Source organism: Populus euphratica, unplaced genomic scaffold, assembly GCF_000495115.2.
Source record: "Populus euphratica unplaced genomic scaffold, PopEup_1.0 scaffold270.1, whole genome shotgun sequence".
NCBI classification, from domain to species: domain Eukaryota; kingdom Viridiplantae; phylum Streptophyta; class Magnoliopsida; order Malpighiales; family Salicaceae; genus Populus; species Populus euphratica.
In genome coordinates, this window is record NW_011500151.1 from 229680 (window position 1) to 257391 (window position 27712).

A 27712-nucleotide genomic window follows, 5' to 3' on the forward strand; every position below is an offset into this window, starting at 1 on the left:
CGTATATCTTTCATTCCTGGAATCCAGTCTAGCACTTGATCCAAATAGCCATTTGTTAAAAAGCTCTCGTCTGCGAACAAAAATTAAATGCATATTTAGCTTACCAGTTATGGGCTAGGAAACGAATACAACAGCAGAAGAGGAATTAGCGTAAAATCAGAAGAGAAGAAAGGTTCCCTAGCTTGAAATCAAATTTCAGGTTACGCAGCCGAAGGGCTGCTCTGGAATTATAACCACAGATCTGGTACGTGTACTATATATAACATGATCCAGCATAAACTACCAGGATATTGTACCATTCAATCAGAAAGTTTTAGTCCCATAAGAACTCAGTTCATGTAGGAAACTATTTATTTCCATGGATGGCGGCTACGATGATGCAGCAGATGAACTACTAGGAAATTTATCTAATGCCCAAAAGAAATAAAAGAAAATCATAATGAAGTTGTCATTTCAATTCCAATTCTTGTACTTAACTTTTAATGGAAACAGTCCTCTTTCTTTAAGCTCTTTATATTGCTTAAACCAACCATGCATATGTTTTCGTTTAATAGTAAATAGAATAAGCTTTTAAATTTTAAATTAAAAAAAAAACATTTTTGAAAATAGTCAATATATGCACATGTTTTCGTTTAATTTTAATTTTTTAAAAAAATTATTTTTAAAATACAGAAACAAATTATTGATCAGCCATGTGCACATGTTTTTGCTCTCAATGATTTTTCTCGTGGAATTTCATTTCGGCATTGATTGCTAGCAACATCTTCTTCACAAACTTGAATTCATTAAATGGAGCTAGCAAGTTCTTGCAGGCCTCGATAATTGCTAGTCCATCTTGGGTAGCATTCATAGCCATTATTTTCTTTTGATGTAGAATTTTTAAGTGGTCAAAATTAAGATGTTCTCGATTCTCTGTTATGTTAATTTTTGCAACTAAGCCCATATTGCCATCTTCATGGATGCATACTTTGTTTTTTATATAAACTTCATACCTATTTTCTTGAAGCTGACGAATGCTAAACAAATTTGTTTTCAATTCTCGATTAAAGAAACCATAAGAGATGGTATAGACAATATTCTTTGGGTTTAGATGGCTACCATCCCTATCCCTTTTCCTATCAACAAAACTTTAGATTGATAACTAAACTTCACAAAATCTTAATGAGATTTATCTAACTCAGAAAATATTAATTTTTTTATATTTATATAATTAATATACTCTATGTCTACATACCATAAAATTAAAAAAAAATAAACAAACTGAAATCTTATGATTTTTCTTACTACATGCAAGTTAGGAATGATTATTTTTAGTTTAATTCAGTTTTTATTAAAAAAATAAACAAACTGAAATTAAAAAACAAAACCGATTCAGACCAATCTGATTCAGTTTGGTTTGATTTTTTAGAACAAAAACTAGTTCAAATCGGTTTGGCTCGGTTTTCTTGATTTAACTTAGTTTTTTCGGTTTGACTTGTTTTTTTTTCTATTTGGCTTGTTTTTTTTGTTTGGGTTTGTTTTTTTTTTTTGTTTTAGGCTTCTAAAATTGAAATCTAATGAACCAGATAGTTTTTTTAAAATTTTAATCTGTTTAATCAGTTTTATTTTATAGTTTGATTTTTTTAGTTATTGTTTTTTTAATTTTCTTGGTTTAATTAATTTTTTATTTATTTCACTCAACTCTAATACAAGCTATGGATAAATAAAGATGTTTCATCTTTTTATCTCTACAAGAATAGATTTTCTACCATCAATTCTTCAAATTTTCAATATCCATAAATGATAGTTAATGTGTTCAACCTTTGACTTGTTAGGCGAGATTTTTCATGAGAAGAAGCAGTGATTGTAAGGGATTCAGTCAGCAGGAACCCAAATTCATTGATCCATTTGGACGTAAATATGATGTTTTTTCCTTCGGGAAAATTAAGACTAAGCAATCATTCGTTCAATATATGCATACACAGACAGGCACACACTTGCTCTGCCAGAGAGTTAAGCATATGAAAAAATATGTTAGTGCAATAAAAATAAGGCATGGTATATATTTGCATACACGATCTTTATCACAAATCGTGGTCCTTGGTTCACACAATGAAAGGCATGGTGTTTTTGTTGTTTATTTTATTTTACTCATATTTTAAACTTCAAATCTCTATCTCGGTTCGAGTTTGAACTCAAGAAACTTAATTATACGTGTAGAATAAAAAATTGATGACTTTTTTTTTAAAAAAATACTGTTGAAATCCAAGGTATAACAGGATGAGCAGTAATGAACATCGAAAATTGCTAAAGGAAAACCTTGGCTCTTTTAGTTTTTACTCTAATAAAATAAAATTATAATAATTTCTCAATCTTCAGCCATTAAAAGGGGTGAATCCAAAAGTAAATTGATGAAAATATTGCCTGTCGAGCAAAGAGCAGCTAAGTAGTTCTTGATATAAATTAAAACTACGTTTTTTTTTATATATAAATTTAATAAAACATTGAATAGATTGCTTAGGTCGCAAATTGTCATCAAATCACTCAAGTTTCATCCATCAACTTCTTCAACCATTCAAAACCAAACTTAGCTAGGGCTGAACTCCAAGTTAATGGATCATAGAATGAAACCACTGGGTTAAGATTTTACAACCATGCTGTCTATTATAAAAGAACGAAGGAGTTCAGACCAATTTCTGTTTGAGAAAAGTGGTGTAAATCATATTTTTAAAAAATTTAAATTTTTTATTTAAAATAAAAAAATTATATTTTCAAATTGTTTTACCATATTGATGTTAAAAATAACTTTTTAAAAATAAAAAATTTATTTTAATATATTTTTAAATAAAAAACACTTTAAATCATCATCATTACTATAATATCAAATATACCCTTCATTTTCTTTTTAGAAGCGAATAGATTCATTATGTCTATTATCTTTGCAAGATGTTGTGTTTATTTGAGGAAGAGGTAGCATTTAATTATTTTTTAAAGTATTTGTATTTATAAATATATTAAAATAATATTTTTTTAGTTTTTAGAAATTATATTTCATATTAATATATCAAAATAATTAAAAAATATTAATTAAAAAAATAACTTTTTTATATCAAAATAATTTTAAAATATTAATTAAAAAAATAAATTTCTTAAAAATAAAAACAATTAGACATGAATTCATTGGGTGGTTGAACATATGCCAAGATTGTCAAATTCATGAATGAGATGCGACGGCTGATGGAGTGGTAAAACAAATTAGGAGCAGAGGGTCGATGAGGATAGATGCAGGCTCATGGGTCTATTTGTCTTTACATTTTAAAAATATTTAAAAAATTATTAATAAAAATTATTCTTTTAGTTTAAATTAATTTTTTTATATTTTTAAATTTTTTAAATTTGTTGATGTAAAAAATAATTTAAAAATATATATTTTAATATATTTTCAAATAAAATAACATTTTGAAAAATATCCTAAATTCTTAGAAAGATTGACATGTTATTTTTATTTATTTTACGTGATTGCACCGCCCGGATGTTGACTATCGTACTCGAGGTTACTGAATACTTCTGTCGGAAGGGAAGCAGACCAGACTCACATGTGAGAGAGAGACTTGCTAAACGCACACCCCAGTGATAACTATTCTACTTTGAAAAACAAAATGAGAAAAGTGAGGTTCAAGAGGAGATTCATAATTGAATTAGAAACATGACTATCATGTTCATTAAATCTCTAAATCGTTGAACTCGTGATTCAAAGGGCGGTCCCAAATGTCCTCCTTCATCATATGGTGGTGGTGCAGCCACCTCTCACCAATGGGGGAGATATGTCCTACTTCGTCCTGTGATGGTTTCTCTCTGCACTCGTTCGTTTTGTAACTTTCTGAGGCTATTAGGTTATGTGGATTATATGGCTGTGTGTTTCTCTTCAATAGGAGAAGAATGGTTGTTCTCTCTCTCTCTCTTCAGTTGATGATGATGCAGGGGCTACAATTGCTTAAAGTCTTTTGTAGGGGGGCTTGATAGGATGAGAATGGTGGTGGTATCTTCGGAGATGGAGGTAAAAGATGAGAGATATCAAGGGAGGAATTTTCAGCTTTAGAGAGAGAAAGACAAGGTGAGGATTTTTTATGGGAGAAAGATGGGAAAAGGTGAATGGTATTTTTATAGGATTTATCTCTCTACGATCATATTCTCTCCAGAAAACAAGTATGATGATGGCTAGGGTTTTGGATGAAAGAGATAGTAAATAATATTTTACTGTTTGTTAGGAATCCAATGGTGGCCTCATCTCCTTTTGTTCTAGATCTTTTTTCACTATTTATATGCAATTTTATTTCTTCCTCTCAATTGCATGCTTTGGTTTCTTTGTATTATTTTTTTTATATATATATTTTTAAATTGTTTTGAAAAAGCCAGTATTAACAACTAACTCAATAATAAAAATTTTAAAATGAGTGTTTTAATAACTAAGTGCGTGTTAAAAGTAAATTTAAAAATTTTAAATTATTTTAAAAAGACATTGCAAATTATAACAATAATGTAAATGCGTTGAAAATATATTTTTTTGATTTTTTTTACTATATATGAAATTTTTGAAATTTTTTTTTAAAAGTAAAAATTAAATTATAACATATTAAATGTTTTTAATAAAAAATAATAGTAATTTCGATATCCACACATGAACATGAAATTATTATTTTTTATGACAAAAGTACCTCCTTCAACAACTTGTCTAAATTCATGAATGAAAAACTTCTTGGACAAGTGGCTTCCTTAGCTAATATTTTCCACTCTATGGCTTTGTTCTTTAGTTCCGTGCCTTTCACTTCTTCAATCAACCCTCACACAAGGATTTCAACTTTATCTCAAAACATAATATTAGTTTTCAAATCAAGAACTAATCAACAACTATTCACCCAACCCATAGTGTATTAATTTTTAAATTAAAAATTAATCATTCAATATATAAAATTAGTTTTTTAACCAAAAACTAATTGTATAACCCAAGAACAAGACATTAGTTTTTAAACTAAAAAATCAATAATTGAGTTTAGAACTTGACAACAATTTCATATCAAATATTAATACAATTGAATAATAAAAATGCATTTTATTGTTTTAATAATTCTAAATATTGCATAATTAATAAGGAGTTAAGCACTTATCTTATGTCTAAACTCTATGTGTGGAATCTTGTCTTAATATTTTCTCAACAATCTCTCTTATAGTTTTAACAACTTGATGTTAAATGTCTCCTACCCTTACATTAATTTTATTTTTTGAAAATAAGTCGATATATAAATAATTATTACTATAATATCATTTTTTTTTATCTTTTTAGTTGAAAATATCAAAAAGAAAAGGATATATTTTCTACTTAAAATCCTTAAAACTCAATTACTTATTAATCATCTCATGATTAAATTCATTACAATTATACCCTCTTCAAATATCAATTTATTCAAACAAACTCATCCCTCTTATTTTCTTAATTTGACTGTATGTTTCATTTTAGGTGGGGGTATGTTTTTCTTTCCAATTAACCACAATTTCCTCATCAGTCCAACAATTAACTCTTCACTATAACACTACAAACATTAACATAAGTAAAATTCACTTTAATTCTATTAATTTATCAAAAGCATTAAATTCTTAAAACATCAAAATTCACATTTATCATGTAGAAATATGATCAATCATCTTAGTTATACATGAATGATGAATATATTTATTAAATCCAATCCTCTTTTTATTCAGGTAAGTTTTAATTCAGTTTTTAATGCTTTACCTTTCTCTTATATTTCAGACTATTTGTTTCTTCTTTTTTTAGCTAGTTCGCCATCAACTTGTCGACACTAGCTATTTTAATATATCCTATCTTGCAAACTTGTCTAAATTCATGAATGATGAGCCTATTGGACCTATGGCCTCCTGTGCTAATTTTTTTCCAATCCATGGTTTGGCTTTTTATTTTTTTACCTTTTCTTTTCTTTTTTTTTGATAATTTCTTACCTTTTCTTTCTTTTCTTCCATCAACTCTCTTGGAAGTTTGTCCATATTTTCTCTCTAGACATTGCTAGAAATCTTCATTCCAATTCCCCACCTCGCATGTGTTTGTTTGTTGATCATCGAAGGATGGCCAACAAAGCCTAGGAATGCCAGAAGAAATGCTCTCAATTGTCGAACCCCGTCAACAATGTGTTACAGAACCTCCAATCTTTTGATGTTTAAGAACAACTTCTTCTAGACACCAACTATATATAAAGCCCTTCTTTTTAATTTCTTTAGTGAATTATGGTGGCAATATTGAGGAGTCGCCATTGATCATCATGTCAGACCTTATTATCCATAAAAATGGGTGACCGTTTTTATCAATTCCCAGTCCAAATTCAATGAGCCGCTACTTTGTAGTGTCCGCTAAGCTGCCAAAATTCACATAAATTACTGAGTTGGGCATTTTGGAGTCCAGCAAGTAATTGGAGGCACTCAACTTCTTCTTTCCATAGATTACATCCAATTGAATTCAAATCATCTTCTTGCATTTCATTGAGAAGTAATTGAAGCGAACCCATCTTGTAGGCATGAGGAAACATAGAGTGAAGGACTTTTCTTGCTCCAAAGCATCAAAATTAAGGAAAATCCCTTCAGAAGCTCTATTTGCACATTCCAAGCACAAGTAAAACAAGCAATCATTTGGATCTATTGCCCGAACAAAACTTGAAAGATCCTTTAACCTTATGTCTTTCATTCCTAGAATATTACATTCGAGGTCTTGTTTGATAATACTGTTTAAATACAATACACTATTAACTTGGAACTTGATTAAGGTGTGAGAAAAGGATTGGATGACCATAATTGTTAGGTTATTTGATTGAGATCAACTTCTTTTTTAATCTAGGAACATGCCTTACATTTTGTAAGTTCCATATAGATCCATTCATTGTCTTGATTTGTACATCTACTATAACCATAATATCTATTGGTTATCCATTAGCCAAATAGACTACACCATGATCTCCAGCAATATAATTTTGTATCATTTCATGGTGTGGTGTATAGTAGAATGAAGTACCAAAATCAAGCATTCAATCATCAATTGGACTTTGTATAGCAAAAATCAAAGCATTTTGTACCTCATCTATAGTAGCATTTGCAGAGTTAGCTTCAAATTTTTTTGGTTTTGTGCAACTCCTCATGAAATGACCAGATTTATCACAATTCCAATATTCAACCTGCTTTCTAGGTTTAAACTTTCTTTTACTTTTATATCTTAATTTTGATCTATATCTGGATAAGCCTCTATCTTTTCTCCTTCCTCGAGTGTTGATGTTAAGAGTTGAACCTGAACTTGAACTTTCACCCGAGTCTTTTCTTTGCACTTTTTCAGCTAAAATCAAGTCTCGGATGTCATCATATTTCAATATGGATTTTCCAGCTGAGTTACTCGTGACTATTTTCATATCTTCCTAACTGCTTGAAAGTGAAGCTAGCAAAATGAGTGCATGAATCTCGTCATCAAACTCAATCTTAACATATGACAATTGATTTGTGATGGTATTGAAGTTGTTGAGATGTTGTGTAATAGAGGTACTTTCTATCATCTTTAAGTTGAACAACTTCGTCATCAAATGTACTTTATTATTTTCTGTGTGCTTCTCATACATCTTAGATAAGGCTTCCATTAATTTTATAGTGGATTTTTTTATAACATTGTGAGCAACTTTTCTTGATAAGGATACCGGATAATACCTAAAACCTATTTATAAAAAAATTAGCCATTCTTCTTCTTGCATATTCTTAGGTTTGCTCCCTAATAAAGGAAGATAAAGTTTTTTTCCCATATAGATAGTTTTAATTTGTATTTTTTAAAATCCAAAATCTATCCCATTAAATTTTTCAATTTCAACAACCTTTATTTTATCTGCCATTTTTAATACTTCTGAGATTTGAATCTACCAAATCTGACCTTACAGATATGTTCGGAATGGCTAAAAAAGTTGGAAACGACACTAAAATCATCTAAATTAGACTTTCAATGGCTCAGATCTTATCAATCAAACTTTTGGATTACTAAACACGGTATATAAAGTCGTGTGTCAGCTGGAATAATGTCTATGGTGCACTGGATCAAAATCCAATATGCTGACGTGGTTATGATAACGTGTTAGACACATAAGCAATACGGACCACACTAATGATGTGACATATTGATTAGTATTTAAAAGTGCATTCTCATTAAGAATTTATGTCATCATATTGCACCTAAAGTATCATTAAATTCCCTAACAAAAGCATGTTTTATATTAGCAAGTCTAAAAATATAATATACCTTTAATACATGGTAAATGTTCATCCTAAATGCAGGTCTATCACATAAATAAAAGGATTGATTGATGAGTTTAAGGATTGAAATTGAAAGGATAAAAAGAAGGCCAAACTTAGCAAAGTGTTGCTGGTGCATTCCAAACACGTACACCGTTCGGTGTTCGGGAATTTGATCATATCTGGAGTTTTAAATATTAGATTTAGGTCCATTTTATATGAATGGAAAGGTAAGACATAGACCTACAACTTTCATATGGACTCAAAGACTCAGTTCTGCCGTTTTCAAGCTCAAATCTTAGCAACAACGAAGATGTCAGAAGCTGTCCTGCAGCTCAAACACTATTCAGTTTTTGGCTCATATGTTAAGTTCTAGAAGTTCAAATGAGTTGTGGGTTTTTTTTGTTGGAAAGCTAAGACAATTGCCCTAAAATAGGTATAATATAAACTCAACATGGGCTTTAAATGTTTATATCCAAGAAAGATTATTATTAACATGTTTTATCTTTCTATCTTACTAATTCTTAATACCTTACTTATTAAATGATTAATTTAGATTTGTGTTGTATAATATTTGGTGTCATAACCCAATTCTGGGTTATTCCCTAATTTTGACCTATATTTTGATAAATTTTTAGAAAAAATCCAAAAACAATAGAGAAAAATAATAAAAATTCAAAATTTATAAAAAAATAAAATTGAGGGACCAATTTTGAAATCTAAGCAACATTTTGCCTATAAATAGCAACCTTTAACACAAAGAAAAGGAGGGGGGCAATTTTTACAAAAAAATAGCCCTAAACCTAAATTTCTTCTCCTTCATTTAGAGTCGCCACCCCCCTTCCTGTTATTAATTTTTCTCCTATCTTCTTTGGTCGTCCCTCATCTTCTTCCTCTTCTTTTCCATTCTTCACCCATTTGCCCAGCCAAGGCCAGCCTCTGTGCAGGAGCCCTCATTTTCTTCTTCTTTTCCAGCCAACAAAGCAGAGCCCCTCCCACTACAACAAACCGGAGCAGCCACCCAGCTTTCTTCTCTCCCTCTTGACAGATCTTCACCTTCCCCTCCTCTCATCATATTTTTCCTTCTTCTCGCCAACTAAGGGCTGAGCCTCAGCCCTTGCAGGATCGGCCTTCCCCCAGTCATCTTCTCGTAGCAGCTTTTGGTTTTCTTTCTCTCATCCTGCTGACCCAGCCATGGTGAACTCGTCGAGCACAAACCCGATCTCCCTCTTCACCAGCTCGCCCAAACCGAATCAGAGCCTCAAGTAGCGGCCTAACACAGCAACACCCATAAATCATAGACCGGCCTGCTTCCTTGCTCCAGTAGTGACGCCCTTTTCTCGATCGTCACCCCTCACCACCAACCACCCGAAGCAGAGGAGAAGAAGATGAAGACCCAATAATAAACCAGAGAAAGGAGAAAGTGAAGCGGATGGGGACGGAAAGCAGAGGAAAACAGATCTAAACAATTAACTAAAACCAACTGCTTTTTGTGCATTTTTCTTGTTGTTGTAGGTGACGGTGACCCCACTGCCAACGGAGGAAGAAAGGGAAGAAGAAGACATTCCCGATCCACTGTTCACATGTACTATTCACACCGCCCAAAACGATTTCCCAGCACTGTTATGGAGTTTTGAGGGGTTATTTTGTAATTTTCAAACTGTTTAATGTAATATTTGTTTTGTTTGAATTTTTAGTTGTATTTTTTAAATATGAAAAAAAAACAAAAAGAAGAAAAAGAAAAGAAAAGAAAAATACAGGGAAAGTGCATGTGTGTGCTTGTATTTATCTTATGAATGCTTTTTTTTATTTATGATAAAATTGCAGAGAATAAAGAAGAATTTACTATTTTGATTGGATCACGGTATAAAAAAGTATAAACTTGTACGGAAATTGTATTTCTAAAATCTGATGAAAAGATAAAATATTTTAAAACTTCTTTAACACATCACAACTATGAAGCAGTTTATCTCGTGTAGGGTGTGTTAGGGGATGTTAATACCTTCTCTAACCACAATCAGCTCCTTACCCATGAATTTCTGACAAGATTATGCGTTAGGGGTGTTAATACCTTCTCTAACCACAACCAGCCATACAACCGGGTTTCCTAGTAACCCTCAAGTAAATACTAGGTGGTGACTCCCAATGAATCTAACAAGATCAAATAAAACATAACAGAAAAAAATCACCAGAGCGGATGCTGTGCGCAGATTTTTTTGACGTGCGACATTTGGTACATCAAATGCTTAATCCTTCATAGTCTTCAGCCGACATCGTTATTATGATAGGAACTTGATTTGTTGTTAACATAAACTAGCAACATGAATGTTTGATGATATTAAGATATCAACTCTTTGATCGTGTCACATATCCACGTGGATTCTGATATGAGGTGTCGGATGAGTGGCCGATAACTGTGTAGAATTGCTGATGTCGCTGCTGACTGGATGCTAATATGTCGGGTCAACCTGGTTCAGTTATAGGTATTAAGGCGAAGAAAGAGCGTGTGGCATGTATGGCGCATCGGTATAAGTGGGTAGTCCTGACATCATCACGTGTGGGTATGCAAGATGTTGATTCTTTGTCGGGTTTTCACTAATGGATTCGTCTCGTCTTCCCTGCATGATGGTATGTTCAAAAACATGTTTTGAGAACTTTTATTTTTAGGTTTGGATTAAACTCCTTTTTTTTCAAAAACTAGCTCTAATACTAGTTGTTAGGACATTTCAGAGATCAAACACACACAAATTTACATGGTTCGGCAACTTGCCTACTCCACAAAGTTACTGATTTGTATTAATCAATCAAGGAAACAATACAAACAAAAGAAGAGAAGAAAACGTCTTGCTAACTCAACTCTACTCACTCTAGCTCTCTCTTTTGCTCTATATCAAACTCAACTCTTCACTTAGTATATATACACACTAAGCTGAGAGCATGAAGGCATAAATCATGCTATGATTTATATCACTATTTTTGCCTTAATTGAAGCCTCTATTATATGCCAAATGAGAGATTAAGTATTCTCACTTGCATATGGTGGAGGTAGGACATTGTTTGTCTCCATTTACCAACACCATCAAATTGAGTTGAAATTTTATGAGAGATTTTAAAATATATTGAATAAAATCTAGTTAAAATTTTAAGATAAACAAAGTTTGGTAATACTGATAAAAAAAACATCAAATAAAAATAAAACGACTCATTAAGGGTAAAATAATTATTTGCCATTAAAAAATAAAACAAATCAATTCTTCATTCCTTTTATATGTTGCTGATTGGGCAAAAGCAAAATAGAAAAGGAAAGAAAAGAAAAGGCGAAAGAGAAAGAGAGAAAAGTAAGGGAAAAACATAAAAAAAAAAATCAAAGGAAAAAAAATAAAAAAAGTGAAAGAATAACCTTATAAATTTACAAAGTCCAACTTATAAAATATTAATCTAAGAAAGAGTCAAGTGAAGGAAGGAGGAATTGAGAGAGGAAAAAAAAATTAATTACTTTGTTTTTCAATTAATATAAAATTGTTATTTTATCGTGATTAAGGGATTGTTAGAATATCAATTCAGATTTGATTATAAATAAATTATATTTTATAAAATATCAAAAAAAAATATAATTTTAATAATGCTGGATCCAAATCAAAATTAAAATCACTCATGATATATATATATATATAGACACACACATATCATGGAACCCAAAACAAAGACAAAGAAAAGAGAGGAAACAACTTATCTCCAAGCAAATCATAATTCCAGATTTCTAGGATTTACATTTTTTTCATGGCAAAAGCACTTCCTTCACCAATTTGTCTAAATTCATAGACGATGAACCACTTGGACCACTGGCCTCCTCTGCTAGTTTGTTCCACTCCATGGCTTTCTTCTTCATGCTCTTACCTTTCTCTCCCTCCATCAGCTCTCTCACAAGCTTCTCCACTTCATCTCTTTTGACATTGTTATCAATCTCCATTCCAATTCCCCACTCAGAGCATGTCTACCTACAGTTTGTTTGCTGATCAGCAAAGAATGGCCAACAAAGCATAGGCACACCAGAATAAATGCTCTCAATTGTTGAACCCCATCCACTATGTGTTAGGAAATCTCCTATTGATGGGTGGTTGAGGACTTCCTCTTGCGGAAACCAACTACAAATAAAGCTTCTTTCCTTGGTTTCTTCAGTGAATTCTGGAGGCAATATCGCGGAGTCGCCAGTGACCATATCAGGCCTTATTATCCATAAAAATGGATGGCCACTTTTAGCAAGTCCCATGCCAAATTCAACGAGCTGCTCCTTCGTAACGGTTGACATGCTACCAAAATTCACATATATGACTGAGTTGGGTTTGCTGGAATCAAGCCATTGGAGACACTCAACTTCTTCTTTCCAAAGATTGCATCCAATAGAACTTAGATATACTTCTTGTATTTGATTGAGAAGCAATTGGAGTGGACCGATCGTATAGACTCGAGGAAAAAAAGAGTAAAGGGCATTCAGAACTACTTGCTCCAAAACATCAAAAGTATGGAAAATAACTGCAGAACCTTCAGAAGCCCTCCCGGTACATTCCACGCAGTATTTAAACAAAAAATCATTTGGATCTGTTGTACAAACAAAACTTGGAAGGTCTCTTAGCCTTATATCTCTCATTCCTGGGATCCAATCTACAACTTTGTCCAAGTAGCCATTAGTTAAAAAGCTCTCATCTGCAACAACAAAAATTGAATTCATATATTAGCTTTTTGATGAAAGGTAATGCTACTTAAATTAATAAAAATGACCTTTCCCTTGTTCACGGACAATCCAATGAACTAGTAGAAAATCTTAATCAAAATATATATAGTTACATTTATTTTTTCCTTGCTTATACCTTTCAGTGGTGTATGACCTTTTTCTCGGAGTGCTTGAAATTGTTTAAATCCCATGAAGCTGGAAGCAGAGATGGTGAACAACAAAGCAATCAGAATTTGGCGCATCTCAGCAGCATCGATAACGACGGGCATGAAACCATCAGAGACGATGCAAGTCACTGGGGGCACATTAGAAGATGCTGAATCGTTAAGCTTGTCAAGCAGGTCATTAAACGGAGCTAATAAGTTCTTCTTGGCAGCCTCACAAAGTGCAGCGACATCTTGGGTTTCATTCTCAGTAGAAGGAGGGAGGCCATCTGGAATGGATTCAAACCGAAAATCGGCCATGCCATTCATGGCATCAGGACCTCTAGATTTAAGCAAACGTTTATGGTTAAACTCTGTGTTGACAAAGGTTATGTAAAAACCTTTGTAATGTAGTAATTTTGATAGCTTAAGCATTGACTTAATGTGGCTCTAAGCCGGGCCGGGAATGCAAACTGCAAAAGGCTTGCCAGCTAAAATATTAAAAATCATCTCCTAAATCTTTGCTTATTACTTTCTTTCTATATTTGCTCTATGTATTGCCTACACAATATAGAGATTCTGTCCCTATACAGAGCAATGCTACAATTTCTGTACGTGTATACACACAATGGGTGTTTTCATAAGGAAAAGTTGGAACTCGAATTGAGTTTTTTTAATTTTTTATTTAAAATGATATTGTTTTATAAAAACAAAATTAAAACTATGTTGTTGTTTTTTTTTGTAATAAATGTAACAAAACATTGACTGCATTGCTTAGGTCACAAATTTTCATCAAATCACTCAAGTTTGATCATTAATTTCTTCAACAATTCAAAACCAAACTTAGATCGGGCTGAACTCAAGTTAACGGATCATCGAATAAAATTAACCACTGAGTTAAGATTTTATGACTATGGACAAATCAATTTCATCTTCTTCCATTAAGCGAAGAGAGGTTCATTGTGTCTAATCATCACACCATCAACATCTCAAGGTTTTTTTTTTTGGTGAAGAATTAGGGCTCTCAATTATTATCTTTGCAAGAGAGATTGTGCTTATTCACCTTGGTGCTCGGACGTATTGATCATGATTGTCAGATTCATGAATGAGATGCGACCGCACACTGTTTTTCCAGTCTATCATGATTGCAACAATCAAAGACAGCTGATCATACGGAGAGTTTATACAATTGTATTTGATAGAGAGAAAAATAATTAAAATATACATATAAAAAAAATTAAAAACAAGTAAACTTGATAAATTTATAATCTAAATTATAAGATTATAATGACATCAAATTATTAAAATGATCATATGAAGTTTATACAATTGTATTTGATAGCGAGAAAAATAATTAAAATATATAAAAAAAAATCATGTAATAGGTAAACTTGTTAAATTTATAACTCAAATTATAAGATTATAATGACATCAAATTATAAAAATAATCTAAATTAATTTGTCAAATATACGATCAAGTTATTGAACTGAGATAATTTTATAAAAAAATTAATTAAAATAAATTATAAAATTTAATTCTCAATCAATATATTATTGAAAAAAATTCAAAAAAAAATAAACGTAAGAGGTAGCTTAATTGATTAAGTTTTGGATTTGTTCTCTAATATTCATAAGTTCAAGTCTTTTAAGGACCAATGGAGGTTTACATGATCGTTAAATTTAAGGTTCATGAGATTAATTAAGATACCTGTAAGCTGATCGGATATCCATATTAATAAAAGAATTGAAAAAAAAAACATAAAATGATATAAATCTACCTAGATTAATATGTAAAATCTGTAACCCAAGTCATAAAATCTACATAAACTTATAAAAAATAAACTAAAATAAATCATGAAATCTATTCAAATTAATATGTAATAAAGGATACAAATTGATTTTCTTGACTGCTACCTCCATGATAAATGGCTTATGGATTGAGAAAACATGGCTTTAAAAATGAGGTGTTGGTGCATATTGATATGTTTTTTTTATGGAATTGCACTACTATCACTATCATTCCAGCGAGAAAAAAAATAAAAGATATAATCATGAAAAATATAATTTAATAGGTTAGGTTATAAGTTTGTTTTTTTAAAATTATTAATTTAAATTTTATAAATTTCAAGATAAAAATTTATATAATTATTAATTTTATGATTATAAAATTAGTTAACGTTAATAAAAAAAATTAAAGAAAAAAATCATAGTGGAATGAGAAACATGACTATCATGTTCATTAATTCTAAATCATTGAACTCATGATTCAATGCACGATAAAAATAGCAACGACTTGACGTTTTATCATTTTATTTCTTTTATTTAATCTAAATCATTCAAATTCATGAAAACAAATATCAAGAAACATCCTAACCATTAAAACCGGTATATATACATGTGCAGGAGAGTGCTCCAATCACGTCCCATATATATATATATAGTCAGACATCAAATTATTCCTATTTATTTTGTTTTTAAGATTATTTTTTTTGTTTTATTATATTTTTTATTTAATCAAATATTAAATTATCTCTCAATTAAATTGATGATAACAAGAAAAAAAAAAGAAAAAAAATGTTGTAACCTGGCGCTAATTTTAGATTTTTTTTCAAAAATATTTTGATTTTTTCACTATAAATTTAAAATAAAAAAAATTATTTTCAATCAATAATATAATAACCAGTAAACCTTTGAAAAAGGTTACAGTACCCTTCAAAACCAATGTTAAATTTTTTGGGTGATAGAGAAAAATCATCATTATACAATTCAATTCAACTGAACATTTCAAATAGATCTAAGTTTTTCAACGGGGGTTTAGTTTTTCAAATTAGGTTCATTTGATGCGTGGTGCATGAATTGAAATCAGCTAAAGATGGTTTCAATTTTATTCAAAATCTTTACTTATACCACTATAAATTATTATTATTATTATTATTATTATTTAAATAATTAATTAAAAATTATTATTATTACAGTTTTAAAATATAAATACTCGAAAGTTAACTTGAGACAAGAAGTAAATCATAAGTTAAAAGTGTTAATCCATGATTATCCAAATTTAAAAAGAAAAATCAATTTTCTTGTTTTGATCAAATTTTTTTAAAAAAATAATAAATTTTAACTCATGTTTTTTTTTTAATCTATGACATGATAAGGTTAGATTAATTTTCTCTTTATTTTTTTATAAAAATTAATTCAAATTTTAAATTTATCGAATCTCATTTATTATCTACTACATATAAAATAAAATAAATTATTCAATTTCATTAAAATATATCAAACATAACACGACAAACATAACACGACAAGACAGGAAAATTATTTATGAATCATATCCAGTTTATTCGTGTTCAGTCTAGTTCATATGTTGTTCTTGAAGTTATGAAGTGTGTGGGTAGGTAAAAAGGCCATCAATAAGAACCACACTCTTCGGCCTTTCTTTTTCCTAGTGGACCTAACAGGGCTAGACTATAATAATTATAATTTCATTTTTTATCTAGCTTATATATATATATATATATATTAAAGTTTTTCATTGGAGTATAAAGTTAAATACGTATCCCACATGTCGTACATGTAGTTATTCATTGAAGTTTGAATATAGAATTTTAAAGCTACAGGATTTTCACTAACAATCTATAAGTTTCTAATTTTTCAAGTTTCAAGTTATAAAATCATTGATCCTTTTGAATTTTGGATTTTTAAACCTAATCACTTACATTCAGATTAGTGAATGGGCCCTGACAGGGCAAGACCAATATGAACCACAATGAATTATAAATTCGATATTATTTTATCTTGCATATCCCCCTAGTTATTCACTGTATACTGTATAGTATTTTGATTATTGAAAAGTCAAATTTATTTTCAGAGTATGTATAAATAGATTAATTATATAAAAAAAATAATAAACCACTTTCTATCTAAAGTAAGTTTTACTATTCATTTGTCTAATTATTCTTAAAACTCTTTTGTGTTTTTATAATTATTTATCTATTTATTGGTTAAAATTAAACAGATTTATCATAATAAAGTGAACCATAACTTTATAGGTTAAATCCAAATTACAAAATTAAAATTTAATTTTTTATATTTTATATTTTTGTTTTTCTTAATACTAGGGATACAATCATAGGTATAAATTTATAATTTTTAAATATTAAAAGTAAATGAGGAAAGAGTAGGGATTATTCTATTTATTATGGGTTTAATTTGCTTTTTTTTTGTTAATATTAGAAATATATCTTAAGTTTAAGCTTGTAAATCCTCATATTAAAACTAAGCAAATTGTGTTTTTAAGTGTTCTTAAAATTTAGACTAATATATCTTTACAAACTTGTTGTAAAATCTATACATGTAAAATTATTTTTTAAATTTTTTTTATTTTGAAATATACAATAATATGTAAAAAAATATTTTTCCTTTTGTCTTTCCTTTTTTGTATTGCTGCTTTGGTCCCTTTGTACTATCTTTCATATATATTTTTTTTAAAGACAATATTAGTGTTGACATAATGAAAAAAATTAATCAATAATTTTAAAATAAATATATTAATAATTGAGCATGTTGAAAGTAAATTTTAAATTTAAATTTTTTAAAAAAGACATTGCAAATTATGACAACCATGGCATCCATTAAAAATATATTTTTTAGATTTTTAGTTTTTTCACTATATTTAGACTTTTTGGGAAAATATTTTTTTAAAAAGAAATCAAAATTGGATTATTTAGACTTGGACCAGTGGCTTCCTCTGCTAATATTTTCAACTCCATGGCTTTGTTGTTTAGCTTCCATCAACTCTCGTACAAGGATTTCAACTTTATCTCATTACAGGGTATTAGTTTGCAGACCAATAACTAATTAATTATCCAGTAAATACATAGAGTATTTGCTCTTAAATTAAAAACTGATCAGAATAAGGCATTAGTTCTTCAACCAAGAACTAAGAACTCCTCGTGCAACTTAAAATAAGGTATTAGTTTAAACCAAGAACTAATCATTCAATGCAACAATTTCATATCAAATATTAAAAAATTGAATAATAAGAATCCACTTCGTGATTTAACAATTTTAAATAACTCAAAATTAATAATTAATAAGGTAGATATGAGTATCTACTCCTTAGCAATTTCTCTTGTAATTTTAACAACTCAACATTAAAAGTCTCGTGTCCTTGTATTAATTTTATTCTTTGTAAATAAATCCACATAATTGATTATGATTATAATATTATTCATTTATCTTTTTGACTAAAAATACCAAAAAAAAAATATTTTTTCTACTTAAAATCCTTCAAACCTAGTTATCTATTAATCATCCCATGATTAAATTCATTACAATTATACCCTCTTCAAATATCAATTTATTCAAACAAACTCATCCCTCCTATTTTCTTTAATTGATTGAATGTGTCCTTTTAGATTGGGATATGTTTTGTAAAGATATCAGAGAACCTAGTCCTGCCACATGTTCAGAGATTAAAGAATAAAATTGTTAGAATGTTGTTAATATTATTAGAAAATTAAGAAAATCTTTTAGCTTTGACTAAATAACATAAACAAGCTTCTAATCATAATTTAACATAAATAAATATAATAGTGTTAGTAAAAATAACAAGAACAAAATAAATACATGAGCTTTTCTTATTTCTTTGTTTAGCATAAATTCCTTCTATTTCTTTTCATTTCTTTTTTTGTCTATGTGAAAATTTTGTTATCTTAACATGTTTTTCTTTTCAATTAACTATAATTTCCTCATCAATCCAACAATCAACTCTTCATTATAACACTATAAACATTAACAAAACTAAAATTAACTTTAATTCCATTAATTTTTCAAAAGCATTCAAATTCATATTTATCATCTAGAAATAGGATTTATCATCTAAACTATTACCCACATGTTTAGTTATACATGAATGATCAATATATACATTGAATCCGACAATCATTATTTCTCTTTTTTTATTTAGGCAAATTTTAATTCAGATTTTCATGCTTTACCATACTTTACTTTCTCTTATGTATTTCAAACTATGTTTTTTTTTTTTGCTAGTTCGCCATCAACTTGTTGATACCAACTATTTTAATATATCCTATCTTGTAAACTTGTCTGAATTCATGAATATTGAGCCTATTGGACCTTGTTAGGATTATTATCATTAATATGCAGCAATTATAATACCTTTGCAGCTTACCCTAAGAAACAAGATTATCATTATCAAAGCCTATAATGGTAGGTGTGTGGCCAAGTTGCACCAACCATTGACAAAATAATACAACTTATGTGCTAACACCACTAGTGCCATAAATCATGTTATAATTTGTGAATCTTATTATATCATTAATGTTTATAAATAGAGGTATTATTTGAGAGTAAAATTAGAAAGAATGGTGTGTGTAAGAGAATAAAAAAGAAAAAGAGGGTTACCAAGGGCAACAACTCTATTGTCATTTCTGCAGTGTGTGTGAGTTAGGAATTGAGTTTGAGGGGGTGTAATTCTCCTTCTCCATGCATGTGTTTTGTATCATTTTTCTATCTATAATAATATTGACTTTTCCATGGATATAAATGATTTGTCGAACCATGTTAAATATTGTGTCAGTATATTTAATCTCCAATAAACAATCATTAATATATCATCAATCCGACTTTCCCAACAGACTTTTGTCCACATTTTCTCTCTTTAACATTGTTATTTTTTTTTTCTATGTTGAAATCCAACAACCTCGTCTCTCTTTCTCACAAAAAAAAACTAAAAAAAAATTGATAATTTCCAAAATAATTTACCACCCAAAAGCAAAAAAGTATTTTCATGTGTGCAAAGTGAAACATGAGCTCTTTTAGCTTTATATCTAATTAATTGTTCGGTGAAAAATATAACATTCGAAACGGAGATAAGGTAAAGATAATTTCTATTTTATCAAAATAAATTATTATTATTATTTCAACAATTAGGTATTCTTGCCAACTGGGTGCTTCAAAATTAGGTCACTCCCCCAGTCTGATAAGTTTTGATTAGATTCGTATGTCGCTCTAATGTTTATATTTGTGATGCCAAGGATTTCCTGTGGCTCTATTTTCTCTCCTAGTCATGAATAGTACGATGAAAACTCATGGCGGGACCCTAAGAAATTTGCTGTGGTCATTAGTTATTCGTTGTATCAGTTCTTGAAATTATTTGTTGTAATTAGATTTTTTTTTGGTAATTTGATATAAAATATTTTTTAAAAGTATTTTTTAATTGAAAATATATTAAAAAAATTAAATTTTTTATTAAAATTCAATTTATTATCTTTCATATCAAACTATCATTTATTAATTTTTTTAATGAAATAAAAATGCAAGTGTAATATCCCACATCAGGCATGGAGTTATTCATTAAAATTTGAACATAAAATTTTTAATATACAAAATTTTTGTTAACAATCTGTATTTTTTTTAGTTAACAAAATGAGATACGCTGCAAAATTACATAGTTTTACCTTAATTTTCCACCATTAAAAAAAAAAAAAACTTCGTAGATTTTTAGCCTTAAAAAACATATATTTTTTATTTGAAAAAACAATTAATAAAGAACAATACAAGAACAATATAGATATATAAATGGACTCGCAAGAAAGATACTAGATTCTATGCCAATATTTAAACCCAAGTTGAGAGCATATGCATGTATGAGTTAGACTTGGTTTAGTTTATTTATGATGATGCTTTAATTTTTTATTATATAAATTACAAGATAATCTTGTATTTTTTATGTGGAATGAAGGAAACTTTGGTTTCCCAAAAATATAAAATCCAAAATTTATTTAAAATTATTTTTTTTATTTTTTTATTTTTTTTAATTATTTTTATCTTATGTTAAACAACTTACTATTGAAGATTAATTCTCAACAAATTTTTAGCTGTAATCCACTTTGAAATTGTCCTCAAATATGTTCATTGAACATGGTTTTAAAATAAATCTTCAAACACAAGAATTCTTCATCCTTTTGAATTTTTGGTTTTAAACCTAATTGTTCACATTGGGAATAGTGAATTTACAAGAGATTTACAGATTGCATTAATTAGATTTAAACCTCAAGATAATACTTCAGCCTAAGAATTTTAGAGCTACAAAACTTTTTAAAGTATTATCAGATTTAAATGCATGTTTCTTTCGTCTCTGGTTTCTTTCCACCAGACTAACGTGTGCTTTAAAAGATGGAGGTCAGGATTTGCAATAACATGGCATTCATGTCATAAATAACATCCGCAGTTTGCCAACACAGGAAATGCCACGTTTTTCATGCAGTAACCAACATCTTTACCTTGAGAGACTCGGTCGAGAAGGAAGAGATATCAGATACTGATATGCCATTGGCAAATCCTACCAAATACCCAACATCACACTAGTTTTTCAACTACAATTGTTGGCATGCGGCATGTGATGAAGCCCTAGCTAGACGACATTGCTCATGTGCCTTAATTCAATTGTGTAAATGCTTTTCACGGAAGAAAGCTACACCTAATTCATCATCCTAGGCAGCTTCTGATGCCATGATTTGGGAAAATCAGCTACTTGGATCGTGGCTTCCATTGTGAATTGGTAAGTGGTCCATGTGCTTCGTCACCACATCATAGACTTGATGCATTAAACATCGAGGGCTAGGCCATCTTGGTTAACTAATTAAGACTCAATTTCGAGGCACAGTCGAAAATCGAGGATTGTGAAGAGAATATATTATAGTCATTCCTTCCATGAGCTTTTTTAGCCCATTGAAAGGAAGAGAAAAGGATTGTGGTCCTATATATAGCAAGCTACACGATAATGGTGATGAGTCATTCTTGAAGTTAAAGAAAATATCCAAGAGTTGGGGGATCGTTTGGATCTCTTGAAGAGTGTAAGAACCCCACAACTGACATTGATGTAATTAGTCCACGCATGTGGATTTATTAGCTCATTCTTCACGTGCCCTGTAAGGTTTTTACCTCTCCCGCTTTGCTAGCTTGCAATTTGCATGCTCCTTTCTTTTTATAAGAACCCATTTGGATCGAATATCTCTTCTTCCTGTATCGGATCATCTTCTGAGTGCTTAACACAGCTCTTTTTGAATTTGTAACGTATCAAGCAACCTTAACTTCTTTGTCTTGATTTCATATATATTATCTTCTTGCAATGAGGAGGGATAGCAACTTGGATCTTTGCCTTTCTCCAATGGCGCCTTCTTCATCTTCGCCATCGACTACTTGCCATCAAAACTTAATGTAAGTTCATCACATTTTGCATGGAGGAGGTGAATTTTGTGGGATTCTTTTAAAAATCCTTTTAATTATAGCATGTCAAGAACCATTTCTGAAGAGGCAATGGAGATCAGAAGGGTGGTTCTTATACTTTAATCCATAGATCCTGAAGAAGACTTCTAAACTGTTTCCTTATCTTACCTCATTTTCATTCTTTAATAATCTTTATATATCCATCTAATGGTCATGATAATTGCATATCATTGTAATCATGTGGTAATTAACATGATTGAGCAATTCGTGGGCTATTATGCATGTTTTCCCTTCATTCTTTACACTTTTTTGGGATTTAATTACAGGGATATTGAGCCGGCAATGCGCCAACAACATCTCACAATCTTCTACAATGGAAGGATTAGTGTTTGTGATGTGACTGAATTTCAGGTAAAATAAAACGATGCGTGATGTCCTGCGAGATCCTTGATGAATGATGCTAAATTTACCCTTATTCCCTGCCCTATCGGTGTCCTAAAATCTTGGATCATTAGACGAGTGGATTCCATAATTGGGTTTTTGTAAAATCATCTTTTTTCCATCTTTCATAAATCAAATTATTACAATTGTTAGCCATTGACAAGAGAAATAAGATTTTGCGATCATAAGGGGCTTTACATGGATATTATATTTGATTTGTTTTTCTTCGTTATTTTTTTAAAATATAAATCCAAGAAGTAACTATTTATATTTGTTTTTTGAGTATTATAAAACCTCTTTGGAGGGATTGAAGGAAAGAAATAAGTTTTTTTTCCATCTGGTTTCTGATTAGAAACTCCCAAAAGTGCATAATTTCTAGTTTTGGAAGCTTGCAAGAAAGAGCTTGCAATTTTAAGATATTTTAGCCTAAGAACTGAGGTCATGCACAAGGTTTGCCCCAGATTGGAGACAGAGGAACAGAGCACAATAAGCCATGTGAGCTTTCTCTATCTGCCTCGAGGCCAGAATACAAGGATCAATCGCAATCCTCCTCCTCGAAAATAAATTAACATTACAAGAACAAGATCATGGATGGTTCAAAGAGTTTAACATCTACTAGCTAACCCGTGATTTCCACCGTATGTAGGCTAGAGCAATAATATGGCTAGCAAGTCGGGAAGAGGAAGAGAGAAGTAACACTGCAAGATCCAACCAAGCACCGAAACCTCTGCATTCTCAGCTCTATAGCCCTCCTGGTCTTTCATTGAAAAGATCTCTCCAAAGGTTCTTGCAAAAGAGAAAGAAGAGGGCTGAAGCGATCTCCCCATATAGACAATGATAATGGCTGAGATAATTGTAGGGGAAAACAACCTCAATTCACAATTCGATGATTACCATGTTGTTGAATAAGAGAAATCTCAGTGGATTTGCAAGTGTATAAAAGTACTCTAGTGTAGCTTTGATTCTTGAGAGGAGGAGCCATTTGTAATGTTTCCAAATCCTTTCCCTTCTCTGATTCCTGTTTTGATATGGTTATAATTTAAAAATTATGACTCTTTTTTAAATGTAATGAAAGGGGTTGAAACCATAGAATTTTATGGTATTCGAAGAACATTGTTTTTTAATTATTATATATTTGATATAAAAATAACAATACTAATAATGTTTTTTCATGAAAATTCAATTTAATTTTTTTTTTAAATATATTTTTAACATGATTTTATCACATTTATAATATTTTTAAATTTAAATTAAATATAGAATATGAACATATTATTGTAATTTTTGTGGAAAAATTACTTTACCAATTAAAAAATATTTTTTTAATAAAAATAATATTTCAATAAAAAATCTTTTATTTGCTAAGATAAATAAAAAATGTATTAATAAAAGAAATATAAATAAAATAATATTATTTTGATAAAAATAATTAATTTATTTGTGATTCAAAAACATAATAATAATAATAATAATAATGATAATAAACCCAAACATTAAAGCCCACAATAACAAATCACTGAGCCCATGATTACCACATCAACAAAAACTGCCACTTTATAAACACATAAAGTTACTTTTCCACTCCTTGTAAGCACTTCACTTGTAACACCAAAGACGCAAAACCCCGAAAGAGGAAAAAGTAGAAAAATGATGAAGCCTCCTCAAGGAGAAGAAGAAGATGAAGAACGACTTCGTCAAAGAAAACTTGAAGAAGCCCTTGAAGTCAAATCTCTTCGGCGCATAATCAGTGCTTACCTCAAGTAATTTTATTGCCTGGCCTTTCCTCCCTTAATTTCCTCCTTTTTTTGTGTTTTGATTTGTTTTTTTGTGTTTAGTTATCCAGAGGCTGCAGAAGAGGATGTTAAAAGATATGAAAGATCTTATAGGAAGCTTTCTTCTTCTCACAAAGTGGGTTTTCTTCTTCAATGAATTTTTTATATGTTTTCTTGAGATCTTGAAAGATTTGAGTAAAGTTATGTGATTTGAATAAAGAGTTGCTGAATTTTGAGTTGGAGATGATGAATTCTAAGTTTTTAAAGTACTTAATTTTGTGTTACTGAATATTTTAATGTGATTAAAGTGAAGTCGCTCATTACCCCACCAGCTGCATTGACTTGAAGTCACTGAAACTAGCAGCTCTCTTACTGCATGTGATTGATTGATTATTTTTAAAGTAAAAGAATTGCTGAATTGTGAGTAGATGTGCTCTAAATTCTAGATTTTTTAAGGTAAATAGAAATGAATTCTTGTATGTAATTTTGCGAAAGTTGAATTTCTTAGTTTGATGTGATTAAAGTGGACTTTAGGAATTTTTGAAATTTACGTCGAACATTTAATATTTCCGGTTTTATTATATGCCAGAAAAAGGATGGATTATACACTCCTGTTATGGTAATTCATTCTTGATAAAATGTGATTTGTTTGTCTTTCATAATTTTTGTTTCGCAGGCTTTGTTGTCACACTACCCTTTGAAGTTTCAAAGTCTAAGAAGGTAATTTTCCGAGAGGAAGGAAGGGGCCGCTATGCTATTGCATGCTCTAAATTCCACAAGTACACACAGGCACATGACTGCAGAGAGTCTTTGCCTTGACTACAGAAAAGTAGTATTGAGTTGGTATAATGTTGGAGTTTGTGAACAATTTTGCCTTTTCTTCTTCTATCTGCAGGTGTATTTCTGTAAATTCGTTTTTCATAATTAATATGCTTCAGGTGAGTTGAGTTCTGTGTTTTCTTTATTGATTATCTCTTTTTATTTACTTTATTTCTCACATCTCCTTTCATTTTATATTAATTCTGCAATATTCTTTGATCTTCAAGAAAAAAAATAAAGTTTTATTCAATTTATTTACTATGATTGGCAATCACTTTTCAGGCATTTGAACCACCCCTAGATATGAGCAACGATGTCGACGATTGTGGTTGCTCGCACTTTGAACAGCCTCCAAATGACATGAATGTTTGCTCTCATGAGTCTGCCGCAGCTAGTGGAACTTGTTGTTCCAAACCTGATGAAGCTTGTTGTGGAGAACCAAGCAATATGATGAGCAAACCAGCAGATTGTTTGACTGCCAACGAGGTCTCTGCTAGATGGCCATGTGATGTTTTGCATAATGACTGTCTAAAGTGCAAATTTTGGTTGATTCCAATTTTATGTCTTTTCATTCAGAAGTTTGACTTCTGTAGATAACAACAGGAGGTGCACACTGAAGGTTGTCTTGGGTCTGATACTGGGAGCTGTCTGCAAGGGCGGGAAAATTACAAAATGACATCTGAATGCTGTAGAAATCATGTTTCTGATTCCAATGGAAATGTAATGGTGTTTAGTTTGTGTAATTTTATCACCAAGTTTCTTTCCTCCTTTGTTTATAATTACTTTCTGCTTGCTGCTAGAATTAGGAATGGATTTCTTGCACAGAATTTCTCTTTAAGTCATCTTTTTTTTTTTTCTCGTGCCATGTGCCAAAATTTACTTTCTTGCACATTACAATGTACATTCAGGTCCCGTCATCACATCATGATTGGCTGGATCCATCACTTCAGTTGCGTGTTCCAATGGTTGATGTTGATAAGGTATTTGGCTATCTTGTTGTAGAAGCAAGCTTTATGAGCTTTGCTACTTCTATTTGGTAAAATGTGTGAGAAATCAATGAAATTTTCTATCTTGATTCAAATTTTAATGAGGTCACATGTAATTGACATGGCTGCCCAAGGTCACTGTTTCTTACCCTATACTGGTTTGATGAATCTGCAAATTTGGGTCAGAACATTTCAACATTGGAAATTATTGTTTGGGGGAATCAAGATGGATTCTTGATTGATAATGATGAGCAAAAACTGATGCATTTTTCATGTCTTTAGCATATAATGGATGGGAAATATGAAGAAAGAAAATTGCATCTCGCACAAACAAGATGCCTTTGATGTGTTGTTTGTGGAAACTTTATGGTTATAAATTAATGCTGCCATTTTTCGGTCATTTCATAGGTCCGTTGTATAATAAGGAACATAGTAAGAGACTGGGCAGCAGAGGTAATGATGCTTCATTGCTTTACTGTTTCTAACTCGTCATCTATGATTTTTGAGCCAAGGCTTACATGTTCCCTCATTCCTACACTGATGCAGGGACAGAGAGAACGTGATCAGTGCTACAAGCCTATTCTCGAAGAGCTCAATTCTTTATTCCCTGATCGTTCCAACAAGAGGTACATAATTTCCTTGTATTGTGTTTTTCATTTTGGGAATGCAATTTCATGCTTGGCGACTGTGAAATAGAGAATGATGTATACTCTCTTGTGGGAATAATGTTTTTTCTACTATAAACCATAAATTTCATTGTACAGTCCTCCTACTTGTTTAGTTCCTGGTGCTGGTCTTGGACGTCTGGCCTTGGAGATTTCATGTCTGGGTATGTATTAAAGATGCGAAGTTCTTACAAATTCTACCTTGGCAACTTTAGGTTGAGCCTAACACTTATCATATGATAATGAAGGTTTTGTTAGCCAGGGAAATGAATTTTCATACTACATGATGATATGCTCAAGTTTTATTCTTAACCAGTAAGAACTTTTTAACAATTTCTTGCTAATCTTATTATATCTATCATCCTGACAGTGATGCAAGGTAATCTGCAAAAGATTCACTTTCTCTCTTTCTTATTGTATTAGGACTGGGACTGCAGGAGAGTGGACTATATATCCTTGGATCCATAGCAATTGCAATTCACTTTCAGATAGTGACCAACTCCGTCCTGTTTCAATACCAGATATTCATCCAGCAAGGTATTCAGGCTGCACTTCATGTTGTTTCACCTTCAAAATCTTTGCAGAAAATTTTTTAACA

The 27712-nt window shown here is 30.5% G+C and overlaps 2 protein-coding genes and 1 pseudogene across 6 annotated transcripts in view; 2 read left to right on the forward strand and 1 right to left on the reverse strand.

The window, feature by feature from the left end:
* Positions 1 to 12010: 12010 nt before the first annotated feature.
* LOC105110954 (7-deoxyloganetin glucosyltransferase-like) lies at positions 12011 to 13789 on the reverse strand (annotated as a pseudogene).
* An 8202-nt stretch (positions 13790 to 21991) lies between these two features.
* LOC105110955 (protein TIFY 5A-like) lies at positions 21992 to 23936 on the forward strand. Of its 2 annotated transcripts, none has more exons than XM_011006168.1 (3): positions 21992 to 22422; positions 22758 to 22842; positions 23323 to 23936. In XM_011006168.1, exons 1-3 carry the CDS (start codon positions 22334 to 22336, stop codon positions 23434 to 23436), a joined length of 288 nt encoding a protein of 95 aa, XP_011004470.1. In that variant the 5' UTR covers positions 21992 to 22333; the 3' UTR covers positions 23437 to 23936. The 2 variants fall into 2 exon arrangements, with proteins under 2 accessions (XP_011004470.1, XP_011004469.1); XM_011006167.1 differs by having other exon boundaries at positions 22032 to 22422; positions 23519 to 23936.
* A 521-nt stretch (positions 23937 to 24457) lies between these two features.
* The window catches only part of LOC105110956 (UPF0586 protein C9orf41 homolog), an 8687-nt gene continuing 5432 nt past the window's right edge, over positions 24458 to 27712 (forward strand). For 2 of the 4 annotated variants that reach the window (XM_011006169.1, XM_011006171.1), the window contains exons 1-5: positions 24458 to 24632; positions 24708 to 24780; positions 25321 to 25364; positions 25540 to 25582; positions 25746 to 25823. In XM_011006169.1, coding sequence (XP_011004471.1) covers positions 24520 to 24632; positions 24708 to 24780; positions 25321 to 25364; positions 25540 to 25582; positions 25746 to 25823 — 351 coding nt within the window. In that variant the 5' untranslated portion in view covers positions 24458 to 24519. Of the gene's footprint in view, positions 24633 to 24707; positions 24781 to 25320; positions 25365 to 25539; positions 25583 to 25745; positions 25950 to 26066; positions 26184 to 26371; positions 26444 to 26857; positions 26903 to 26995; positions 27076 to 27213; positions 27279 to 27362; positions 27430 to 27537; positions 27652 to 27712 lie in introns of all 4 variants that reach the window. The other 2 variants (XM_011006170.1, XM_011006172.1) reach the window with 2 other exon arrangements.

What these genes read in the sequence shown, in the direction of transcription:
- LOC105110955 (XM_011006167.1), top strand. Translation starts at nt 22,334, where the DNA reads ATGAGGAGGGATAGCAACTTGGATCTTTGCCTTTCTCCAATGGCGCCT. An exon ending in ACTTGCCATCAAAACTTAAT is followed by an intron (nt 22,423 to 22,757) that starts GTAAGTTCATCA and finishes ATTTAATTACAG; the next exon opens with GGATATTGAGCCGGCAATGC. An exon ending in GTGATGTGACTGAATTTCAG is followed by an intron (nt 22,843 to 23,518) that starts GTAAAATAAAAC and finishes CACCGTATGTAG; the next exon opens with GCTAGAGCAATAATATGGCT.